General features: G+C 44.4%; 1 protein-coding gene across 2 annotated transcripts in view; it reads right to left on the reverse strand.

Moving 5' to 3' along the window:
* Positions 1 to 10,072: 10,072 nt before the first annotated feature.
* The window catches only part of PDSS2 (decaprenyl diphosphate synthase subunit 2), a 125,438-nt gene continuing 123,139 nt past the window's right edge, over positions 10,073 to 12,371 (reverse strand). For both annotated transcript variants that reach the window (XM_061989826.1, XM_061989825.1), the window contains one exon: positions 10,073 to 12,222. In XM_061989826.1, the coding sequence (XP_061845810.1) occupies positions 12,064 to 12,222 (159 nt within the window). In that variant the 3' untranslated portion in view covers positions 10,073 to 12,063. The remainder of the gene's footprint in view (positions 12,223 to 12,371) is intronic.

Raw genomic sequence — 12,371 nt, forward strand, 5'->3', positions numbered from 1 at the left:
CTGCTGGCCACACTCTTCTTGATGCCCCCCAGGATGCCATTGGCCTTCTTGCTCATGAGGGCACATTGCTGGCTTGTGTTTAGTTGCTGGTCACCAGCACTCCCAGGTCTCTCTCTGCAGAGCTGCTCTCCAGCAGGTCACCCCCAGCCTGTCCTGCTGCAGGGGGTTGTTCCTCCTCAGATGCAGGACTCTACACTTGTCCTTGTTGAACCTCATGAGGTTCCTTTCTGCCCACCTCTCAAGTCAGTCAAGATCCTGCTGAATGGCAGCACAGCCTTCTGGGGAATCAGCCAGTCCCCCCAGTTTGGTGTCATCAGGGAACTTGCTGAGGATACACTCTGTCCCCTCATCCAGGTCGTTGATGAAGATGTTGAACAAGACTGGCCCCAGAACCGATCCCTGTGGAACTCCACTGGCCACAGGCCTTCAGCTCATCTCTGTGCCACTGATCACAACCCTCTGGGCTCTGTCATTCAGCCAGCTCTTGATCCACCTCACTGTCCACTTATCCAGTCCACACTGTCTGAGCTTTCTGATGAGGATGTTGTGGGAGACAGTGACAAAAGCCTTAGGTGACATCCGCTGCTCTCCCCTCATCTAGCCAGCCAGTTATGCACTCAGAAGGCTATCAGGTTGGTCAAACAGGATTTCCCCTTGGTGAATCCATGTTGAGTCCCCCTGATAACCACCTTTTCATAGAATCATAGAATGGTAGGGGTTGGAAGGTTCCTTTAGAGATCATCTAGTCCAACCCCCCTGCAGAAGCAGGGTCCTAAGGGGATCTTTTCCTTCATATGTTCAGTGATGACATTCAGGATGAGTTGTTCCATCACCTTTCCAGCGATGGAGGTGAGGCTGACTGGCCTGTAGCTTCCTGGGTTGTCCTTCTTGCCCTTATTGAAGACTGGAGTGACATTGGCCTTTCTCCAGTCCTCAGGCACCTCGCCTGTCCTCCATGATTGTTCAGAAATTGTTACATGATGCTGTTTTGTAATTTTATAACAATTCTGCATCTTGTTCTTAGGTATAATAATTGTGGACTCAGTGACTTTGAAGGTCTTTTCCACCCTAAATGATTGTATAGTTCTATGCTGTTGGAAACTTTTCAAAATTGCTATTTTGCTAGACTTCACGGAGATGGGCAAGAAATATCGTAATTGCTTGCTAAATCAAGGGTATCAAAACAGAGAATCCACATGGCATCTTTGGATTCGACAAACAAGTCGGTTCATCTCCAAGTGCATGTGGGTTGGAAATCTTAAGAGGGAAAAAAAAATTGGATGAAATGAACATTTGTTATAACCCCTCCCCCTCCTTTTCTAGCCTGAACTAGCACCAGAGTGTACTGGCAAGACAGCAGATATGTAACAGTTGAGCACCAAAGGAAGAAGAATTTGAAACAAAAGCTTAAAATAAAAATCAGATCAAAGCTGCAGTGGAAGATGGAGTAGAACAGAAATGTAAAGGAGCTTCAAGAATAGAGGAACCGACCCAGTGAACAACCTAAAATCTCTTTCTGCGCTGCAGCAGTTTACTTATACATCACTTGCATCCATAACTGTTTAAAAACTGACAAATCTGAGCAATTTCGCTCTTGGAAACATAAGCCTCTTTTAATTTCTTGGCATTGAAATCGCAATTCTCTTTACTCTCTGTTAGTTCAGCCAAGAACCGCACCATTGTATGCTATCTCGCAGCTTTGCATTTAAAAAGAAATAACGCCCGCTTAATGCACAGTCATTGTATTATCTACACCATAACTAACTCTGAATGATCTAACATTTATCCCATAAAGGTCTGCTTGACAAAATTCTGTCTTACATCCAAAAGAGGGAAATACAGCCTGGAAAGTCCTTTTTTCTCAAAGCCATCCACATCTCCTAATCACATGCCAACAGCTCATTCTCCTTTGTGTGCTTAACTCTCAGTTCCATATCCTGCCCATTATATAGATAAATAATATTTTGAACTTGTTGCATAGTTGCACACTTCATTAAAATATATAAGTTCAAGTTTTTTCACTAATATTCAAATTGGTAAGCAATGTACAAAACTAGGCTTCTTTGAGAACTCAGCTCGCTGATTTACTGTGGGTTTTCTTTAATGTAAACATTTATCCTTTCTTTTTAAATGCAAGTAGCAATATTAAGATTGTTGAAATGCTTATGGAAAGAATCTGTTTCTGAAACTGCAACTGCCTTTCTAGGTTTTTTGAGTCCCAGCTGTTTTGATCATGGCCCTTTTTGATCCTTTTCACAGACAAGTCACTTTCTTAGCAGCTACTGATCTTCTCTTTTTGGTCTTTACCCTCACTACTATTGTGAAGCTGCTCCTGAACTTTGCTTTTTGGGTGGATGGGAACCTTCTCTTCTGAATTTGCATTATCAAGGATCTCTGGTTAGTGGCTACTAGGTGCTTTAACCCATCTAGTCACATCCCTTCTGGCATAGCCCAGTCATACCCTCCATTAGTGACTTTGAGAACAACTGCATATTTTAAGAGCGCATGCATTTTATTCAACAGAAACTTGCCTTTGAAAGTGGAAAAATTTAACCTGGACCGCTTTTTAAATAAAATATATGGGTGTGTGGGCCTGGGTTTCCAAGAAGAACAGAAAACCCCACCTGCTTAGTGGTTGTTACAACAACAGAACGTGACTCAAAGCAACTGCTTTTCATGAAAGTTTATATGTGAAGAAATACTGGTAGTCATTAGTAATGTGACCATTTTTTGTAGCAGTTGTCTTTAAGAAACACTACATGCTTAAATCCTGTTTATTTTCCTGCAAAGATCACTCCTCTTACCGTATGTACATCTAAAAGCCATCTCTAGCTTCTGGACACACAGTGTCTGAGCAGATGATCGTCACAGTTTCTGTACATTGATATAAAATGTTAACATAGCAACTTCTATAGGTTGACAAAAGCAACGACATTGTTTGATTAAAAATAAGTCTTACCAATACAGCCATTTTTGGGGCAATGTTCTCCTACTAGACCCATTTTTTAATGAAAATAATGATGCGAGCAACTAAGCGTAATTGTAGAAAATTATTGGTAGTGATTTGCATATGAAATACACACCTTTTACTGCTTCTAGTTAGCATTGTTCAACTAGCTTATAAATAGTGCAGCTGAACTGCTGCAAACAGAAAACAGTTTTCGATGGGCACATGCTATGAATGAAGAAATGTTCAGACACAATGTGCAAGTTGGAGAGCTTTCATCCAAACTAGCCAAGAGGGAAAACTGCTTCATTTCCTAAGCACGCCCTATTTCAGATAAGCCGGTCACATATAGAAAGCAGCACGCTCATCTGCAGAGAGTAAAGCTTTGTAAAATGACTGTTTACATTTTTTCTGGAGGAAAAGAAAAAAAAAAGAGTAATCGATCAGTACTTGTTTTAGATTTTTCTAGTTACTTCTGCATAACATTTAATAATTTGATATTTAATAGCTGTGAAAATTCGAACCCTGCAGTTTGATGCAAGTAATTTGCTATAAACTTTGAAGGAGTGAAAAAAAGTCTAGTTTTAAGATACTGTTTTTGGTGCAAGCAGAATACTCATTTTTGTGTGCAATTTTAAACCAAAAATGTTGATCATTGTTCTAATAATAGGACAGAGTATTTTTAGCCTTTGATATTTGGGGAAAGGGGAATAGGGTAAAGAAGAAAACTGAAACCAAGGGGCTTTTTATAATGTTTCTGTACAACTGTGCTTGTCCTATGCAATCATAGCAAAATATGCCTCAAATTCAATTTTATAAGTGAATTTCTTAAAAACCATATAAATCTGAGAATTGCTGTTCTAGTTATCAGTGGGACACTGGTCTGTCACTGTTAGCCAAGAGCAACTTTCTCACAAGATACTATTCCTCTTTTCTGCTGCAGATTTCATCACATAAAGTCAGTAGAAAGCTGCAGAGTACTGCCTTCCACTTTAATAAGTAAATTGTTGCTGGTTTTATTTTGGAGGAAAAGGCTGCCTTTCCTCAAGAGATGTACTCTGACAAAAGCATTTTGCAAATAGGAAGGAATTAAAGTCAACCTCACATACGGCAAAGGCATCTCCTACACGCGGGGGAGCCAGAGCTTTCTGCTGGCTGCTGCCGGTGGATTTGGCAGCAAGGCAGGGAGCTGCGGGCAGAGCCTAGCACAAGGACAAATGCCTGAAGATGGGGACAAAAAGCTTTGGTGGATCAGCTGCCAATTTGTTTGTCACCCTCTTTTCCCCTTCACAACCTACAGCAAGCTTTGTGCTTCATCTGTTTGGTCATTTTAAGGGCATTTGCTATCAGAATTTTAGCTTAATGGCTAAATGGTCAGGATTACCGTGAAACACGTGAATGCTAATTATGTAAATAATTGATGTATTTTAGGGATTGGTTTCTGAAAGGAAAAAAAAAAAGAGATAATTTAATGCAAAGACCGTCAGAACAGATGATTTCCAGAACTGGAAATATTCTTTCCTTTGAACTGCTTTGAGAGACTGAAAAGCTTTAGCTCTCGATTTTTCATAAGACGCTGTGCAGGTAAAAGTACTTTGAAGACTACAAAGAACAAAAAAAAAAGTTTGATGCCTCACTTTTCAGTGAGATTGAAGTAGTTGATGAGAGTAGCGACAGCTAGTGATCTGACCCAGAAGCCACTTCCTTGATAAATCTGCAGCATGACACAAGTGCCTTTTTGCATCTGTGAAAATTCAAAACACTACCTGCTTAGAAGAAAATGCAATGGAGAGATCTCCCTGGCAGGTTTAACTGTCAGGAGGCTGGTCTGGCATCTTTAACACTGCTTGGGGCAAGAGACATCCCCCAGCCACTCTAGAGAATGTTTCCTTAATGTTTCCATTAACTTAAAAAGAGCCTTTCAACCTTTTAGCAACTTCTATCAAGCTGGACAGCAAGTCAAATATGGGCCACCCATGCACTCTCTATTGCAAAGAAGGCAAGGCACATGCTAGGTTGCATTAGGAGAAGCACAGATCAAGTGTACCAGGCCATCAAACCCATGTAGTATAATAAACCTGTCTGTCTCTTTCCTCTGCCTGGCTGGAGGCAGGGCCCCTCTGTTCCTGGAGGGAGGTACTCATTACCCAATTATTGCAACTGCAAGCCAGAAGTTCCTTATTCAGGTCAGAAGGAGCATCAGCCCTTCTACTCCGTCTGGGAACATGCTCAACAGCAACTGGAGAAGGAATTTTCCCATATGGATCCTTTTTGGCTGATGTTTCTCCTCATAATTCACATGCCCCAGGTTCAAGGTAGGTTCATCATCCCACTTCCTCCCATTCTCCTTGTGTCCATGCAGACAGAACCACAGCATGGCACACAATCACACCCATGGCACCTTTGCCTTCGAGCAGAGGACAGCTCACTTGACAGCTGGGGTGATGGCTGGTATGGGTGAGGAAGAAGACATACTGCCTTTGAATAAGTGGAACTGTTGGGACAATCTCTCCCCAAGGCCTATAGGGTTGGAGTGAAAGAGAGATTCTCTTCAAACTGGTAGAGATGGATGGCCAATCTGTTCACAGATGAGGCCTTGATGTCTGGCCAACTCCTTAGCACCAGGGTGCTGGCACATGACAATGTGCTCTACACAAGCTTCCACCACACGGACCATGTGCACTGGACTTCATGGGAGTCTTTAGATGCCTGCATGTTGTCCAGACTGCTGTAGATCACCTCTACCACTGTTAATTCACTCAGATACTGAATACCATTCTCAGTCACTATCCACTTCCCTTGAGAGTTTATAAGATCTTCCCTGAGGGAAGACCTTTCCTTCATGCTCCACACAAGTTGTCTCCAGAGGCTGCTGATTGTTGCTTCTTTTCCAGTCCCTTTGTTTATGGGCTAGTCCCTTGTGAGGGATGCCAGCTGCTGGGCTTCCTTGCCCTCGTTCCTGACTGTTGGCCCCAGTATCCCAGCACTGGAGCAGCCAGCTGATAATTAGTTCACCAGGCTGATGGCTATTATCTTTGTGCGTACCTTGCAGCTTATTCATGGATAAGGAAATGCTGATTTCTGGCTTGTATGTGATCTCTGTCTCTTTTCCCTCCTGTTCTTGTGACTGCTGTGCTGCACAAGTGGCTGCCTCTCTAATCCCTCCTCCTGCTCTCACTTAGGAGAAGCTTCATCCTCCCTGACAGAACGAGTTGACCTCTGCTTCTATTGTTTCTTCTTCAGTATAGGAGCAACTGATACAGTTGAGAGTTAAGCCTCTGGCTTAGCCACAATGCCCATTTGTGTGCCTTCAGATGCAGAGACGCCCTCTCCCCACTGAGGGTGCTGAGCACTGTTAAGCAGGCACAGGCCAGGCCTAGTATGGTGAGAGAAGTTGCTTCCCTTTAGCATAGCCAGGGCACTCTATCTCAAATGAATCCTGCACTCGTTTGGGGGTCGAGCCCCACATCATCAGAGATGCAAACTGTTCTAGATACCTGCCCATATTCTCCTGTGCAATCTGCCAGCCCTGACCACACTGCCTCAGGGCACATCCCCATGTGATATCTCTAGTCAATTAACCTTTGGGAAAGCTGGAAACAAATTCTTGAGACACACCAATGTGAGGTTTCTGATTACAAAGGGATGTTCAAAATACCGAAGAGTCATTGCAACAAGGTGGAAGGCAACTACCCTGCAGGAGGTGAAGGAGAAGGTGCCATTCTTTGTTTCCTTCACAAATTGGCTCTCAGAGGAAAAGAGGGGAAAGGTGCAATTGTTAATTGTCTCCACGAGATGGTTCCCGAAGTACTGGGACAGCAGCTATGCAAGGCCCACATACCAGATTAGGCTCAGGGCCAGTGCTTTCATCATAGTTCTCCTGGGGAAAACACAACAGTGCTACACGGTACAGCAAGCTGCAAAAGCTGAACCCAGCCTTTAACAAGCTCTCAAATTTGATGTACAGCAAGAGAAGGAACATGACATGGTGTGAGTAAGGGAACAAATAAACCTGCATTGAGAACACAGAAGTCAACATCGTGACCAGCAACAGCTAAACAGGTACAGTAAGTTCCCTCTAGGACATGCTGGTCAAATATCTTGTTATTTTGAAGTCTGTACCAAAATGGGTGTCAAAAAAGGACTAGGGTGGGCTCACCCTGGATGGCAGCTAACCACTCTACAGCTGCTCACTCACTGCTCCCCACAGTGGGACTGGGGAACAGAAACAGAAAGGGAATAGTGAGAAAATTCATGGGTTGGGTTAAAGACAGTTTGATAGGTAAAAAGGGGAAAAAAATGAAAGCAAAACAAAAAAAAGAAGTGGTACAAAAAAAATCACCACCATATGACTGATGCCCAGATAGTCCCCAAGTAACTGACCTGCCAGAACACCCTCACACCTCATCCTGTTTTTATTGCTGAGCATGAGGTTCCATAGTGTGCAGGATCTCTGAGGTCATTTGGGGTCATTTGCGCCCCTTCCCAGTCCTTTCCTCATGACCAACCTACTCACAGAGGGAGGAATACAGAAACCCTCAGTGCTACACAAGCATTGCTGAGCTATAGCTAAACCATCAGTGTGTTGGCAATGCTGGTGTGTTCACAAATCCAATACACAGCACCATATGAGATGCTATGAAGAAAATTAACTCTCTCACAGCAAGACTCAGTACATCAGGGTAAACTTTTCTTGTCCTCCTTACTGTACCCAGCAAGTCTGCTCCTCAGCTGGCCTGTTTTGGGTTCACAACCTGACAGGGACAACATAAAAGTGATGCAGGTCACTGGAGGGCTATGCCATTAGTCAGGATCTCGCACACATGGCCACCAGGAGAGGCTGAGATCTGGGGCTGCTCCAGATGGAGCGGAAGCTAACAGGCAGTTGAACTGCAGCACACAGCTGCAGGATAGGGAACTACCAAAGACAGCTGAACAAAACAATTCTTGGCAGTGGCGGATGATGAATACTGGACAACGGCCACCAGCACATGGTGTGGGAGGTTCATGCTGGACATCAGGAAACCTCCTTCACAGAGAAAGTGAAGCAGCACTGGGACAGGTTGCATGAGGAACCTGTGGAAGCTCCATCCCTGGTGTTTTCAAAGACCAGACTTCATATTGGCAACAGTCCACTTCAATGGCAGACTTGACTAGATTACTTTCAGCAGCCTCTTCAAGCCAACATTTCTATTCTTCTAAATACCTCATTTTCCAAACAACCTTCCTACACAGTGTTATCACAATTCTGGAGCTGAAAATAGTTGGCTGGCAATTAAATGACTTTCCATCACAGACCTACAAAACAGCCATTCTAGCCACTGCAGATAAACTCTTTGTAAGAGATGAATTTAGCTTGGTTAAAAAAGCAGTTGGGGCCTTGTCCTGTATTTTCTGCACTTGTGGAGTGGTCCAGCAATACAGAATCACGGAATGGTAGGGGTTTAGAAGGGACTTCTAGAGATCATCCAGTCCAATCCCCCTGCTAAAGCAGGTTCACCTTGCTCAGGTCACACAGGAACATGTCCAAGTGGGTTTTGAAACTTCTAGAGAAGAAGACTCTACACCCTCCCTGGGCAGCCTGTGCGAGGGCTCCCACGCCTCACAGGAAGGAAGTTTCTCCTCAAGTGGAACTTCCTGTGTTCCAGCTTATGCCTGTTACCCCTTGTCCTGTTGCTGGGAACCAAAGAAAACAGACTCGCTCCATCCTCTTGACACCTGCCCTTTAGGTATTTAGGTATTGATAAGATACCCCTCAGTCTTCTCCAGGCTGAAGAGCCCCAGGTCCTACAGCCATTCTCATCAAAGAGATGTTCTAGTCCCCTGATCATCTTGGTAGCCCTGTGCTGGACTCTCTCTAGAACTTCACTGTCTCTCTTGAACTGGGGAGCCCAGAACAGGACACAGGACTCCAGATGAGGCCTCACCAGGACAGAAGAAAGAAGAACCTCCCTCAAACTGCCACCCACACTCTCTTCATGCCCCACAGGATGCCACTGGCCTTCTTGCCCATGAGGGCACATTGTTGAATCATGTTGAGTTTATTATCAACCAGCACCCCCAGGTCTCTCTCTGCAGAGCTGCTTTCCAGCAGGTCACCCCCAGCCTGTCCTCCCCAGGTGCAGGACTCTACACTTGTCCTTGGTGAACATCATGAGGTTCCTTTCAGCCTGTTCAAATCTGGCTGAATGGCAGCACAGTCTCTGGTGAATCAGCCAGTCCTCCCAGTTTGGTGTCATCAGTGAAGCTGCTGAGGATACACTCTGTCCTCTCATCCAGGTTGTTGAAGATGTTGAACAAGACTGGCCCCAGAACTGATTCCTGTGGAGCCCCACTGGCCACAGGCTTCCAACTTGATTCTGTGCCATTGATCACCACCCTCTGTTCTCTGTCATTCAGCCAGCTCTCCATCCATCTCACTGTCCACTCATCCAAGCCACACTGCCTGAACTTTCCTATGAGGATGTTATGGGAGATAGTGTCAAAAACCTTGCTAATGTCAAGGCAGATGACATCCACTGCTTTCCCTCTCTCCCGAACCAGTCATGCCATCATAGCAGGCTATCAGATTGGTCAAGCAGGACTTCCAATGTACAATACAATACCTGGGATAAGTTCAGAGGAGCAGCTGATAAGCAACTCTGGCCGAGTAGCTAAATAACTGAAAGAAACGTGAATGCCTTCCTCAGTCACTCCTAGACCACAGTCCTCCCTCACCTTGACCTGACCTCCTTATTGAGGTAGGTGGGGAAAAGGAATTGAGGAGATAGAAGTAAAACCAGAACGGCCTTAAGGTGCCACCATTGCTTAGAAATTGCATAAGGAGGGGGGAGTACATTACTATGCAGCAATGACTAATTCACCCAGAGTTTGACAGAGGGGTATAGTACTTTGTTTGTAGGAAGGAAACAAGATAACAACAGTTTCTCAACAATTAGAGGCAAATATTTTAAATATAAGATTACTTCATAATATTGATAAAGGACAACTCATGCTGATTTTTAATTAAAGTTGAAGAACAATTTAGGAGTAATCAGAACATCTTGGTGATAAAAATACAAAAAAGTCACTGATTTTTGCCAATTTCCTTTATTAGTAAAAAGTACAAATAAAAAAAATTGTACTTTCATGAAAAAAATAAGCCAAGTGTACAGTTTTACAGTATGTTTGGTATTTCTTTCATATAACTGAGGTGAGATGGCTCAGAATATCTTCAGCAGATACAAGTTTCTTGCAGCCCTAAATCATTATGAACCAATTAACATAGATGGAAGACGAAGAGAAGATGATGTATGGCTCCTACTGTATGTAATATATAAAAAACAGTGCCAAAAGAAGCTGAAATATGACTCTGGTTGCATCTAGGTATTTCCTTCAAGCACATTTTTTTTCTTTTGCTAGCAGAACTTCAGGGAACTTCACAGGTGAAAATGTACAGTAGTGAGCTAAGGCAGATGCCTGTTGCTGCCACTGCCTGGGCTAACCCATGCTTCTTGGTGCTCTTCTTCCGTCTCAGAAGTGCCAGAGTCTTGGGAAGAGAGAAAATGCCGGTGCAGCCATGAGAAAAACTGCAAGCAGGCAGGGGTCTGGCACTAAAGCCATTCTCCAGAACAAAGCGAGTCCCGAGTTCTGGATGCTGCTCCTAAACAAAGACTGTGTCTCAAGGTTGCCTAATATACATACATTATTATGGTATAACACAAGCATATATTACACAGAATATTATGTACATAATGCAGGATGTGTATTTTTAGAGGATGGAGTTTGTATTTATCTTTTGCATTCGGTGGAACGCAACACACTGGTCTATGACAAACAAGCTCTGTGACAGGGGGATGGAGTGCAGGGGGAGAAGGAGGGAGGAGAGAATTTAACAGAAATAACTCCACTTAGTGTTTGAGTGAGGGATGTAATGAAATCTGTTTGCTGTGCTAGCTGTCTCCAGATTGGTCTGTAATTACACCACAGAAGGAAGAAAGGTAGCTGAGTCTCAATCTAGATCATTTATGTAAACTCAGCCTTCTTGTCAACGGCGTTCTCAGATTGCACGCATGCAAACCGCAAAAATCATCTCCAATGAACAAAACAGAGACGGTCTCAGATTGCAGGCTTCTGATACACCTTATAGGCTGTCTGTAATTGGACTTTAAAATTCAACACACTGAGGTCCAAAACTTCTCTAGTAGTTTCTGCATTTTATTCACTGCGGCGAAAGACTGTACTCACAGAAGACTGTTCCTTCCTCCTTTCTGCCAAAGGCCGACGTCTAGCCTTACAAATTAACATTTATTTGGCTTAAATGAAAGCAAGCGTCACAAACCTAGGAAATTCTTCTGTGTAAGACTGTGTTGAAATAAACTGCTGGATCTGAAGGAAGGATGTTCCTTCCCTCAGAAGAGTCGGAAAAACCTCATTCTTTGACCCAGAGCGATATATTATACACACACAGTATAAAACCCAGGCAATCAGTTCCCTTAACAGAGCCAAATTAATATTTGATTAAATATTTGAAAGCTCCTACTTACCATGCTTGACACATTTTCTCAGCAAGTTTCTCAAATACGGAAAGCATTAGGCACAGAGTAATCTTACATTTGAATACATAAAAACAGTGTGAGGAGACATGACCACATGCAGAGGAGACAGAGAGGGAGGATTTTCTCTCATTAATCCCTCGGACTGCCCTTCCTCTCCTTAATTCCCGTCTTCGGCAGCTCGCGCTCTCTGGGCAGGTTGGAGCAGGTTTCTTGTGACACCTGGATCTTCGCATCCCTCCATCCCTCCCTCGGGCAGGAAAACCACCGGCCTCCGCCCTGGCGCCGTCCCCGCCGGTGCCCAATCAATACTGACTTATTTCCTGTCCATTTGCTGAGGTCACGGAAACGGGACTCATTAATTATTTCTACCAGTGCAGCCTCAAGTGTGCTCCTGGCACAACAAGCCAAAAACGTCTCTGACCTTTTTTTCCTTCCCCCTCCCGAATTTTGCTGGTGGTGGTGGCGGCTGATGTTTATTCCTCCAGCTGGATGGGCTGGGCTGGGCCAGGCCAAGGAGGTGACGAGTGGTGCGGGGCATCATCAGCTTCAGGGAGAGAAGCTCCTTTCCCAGACAGTGGGTCAGGGAAACCTGGTCACAGCGTAGACGATGTTGGCCAAGGCAGCCCTGGCCTCAGAGGGAGGGAAGTGCTCCAGGGCAGCCAGCGCTCTGTTTCCGTGGCAGCGGCAGAGGTCGATGGCAGAAGTCACACCTTTGCCGGCCTTGATGGCTTCCTGCAGCTGTCAGAAAACACAAGCACAACCAGGTGGGTTTCTGCAGTGCCAGCATGCACAATTACCTCCAAAAGCACAGGGTTTCCACTACCTCTTTACAAGGTAAAAGCAAGAACCAAAGCCATCGGATAAAGCTCTTACATACTCTTAGCTGC

The sequence above is a fragment of the Colius striatus genome, chromosome 2 (genome assembly GCF_028858725.1).
Source record: "Colius striatus isolate bColStr4 chromosome 2, bColStr4.1.hap1, whole genome shotgun sequence".
NCBI lineage: Eukaryota > Metazoa > Chordata > Aves > Coliiformes > Coliidae > Colius > Colius striatus.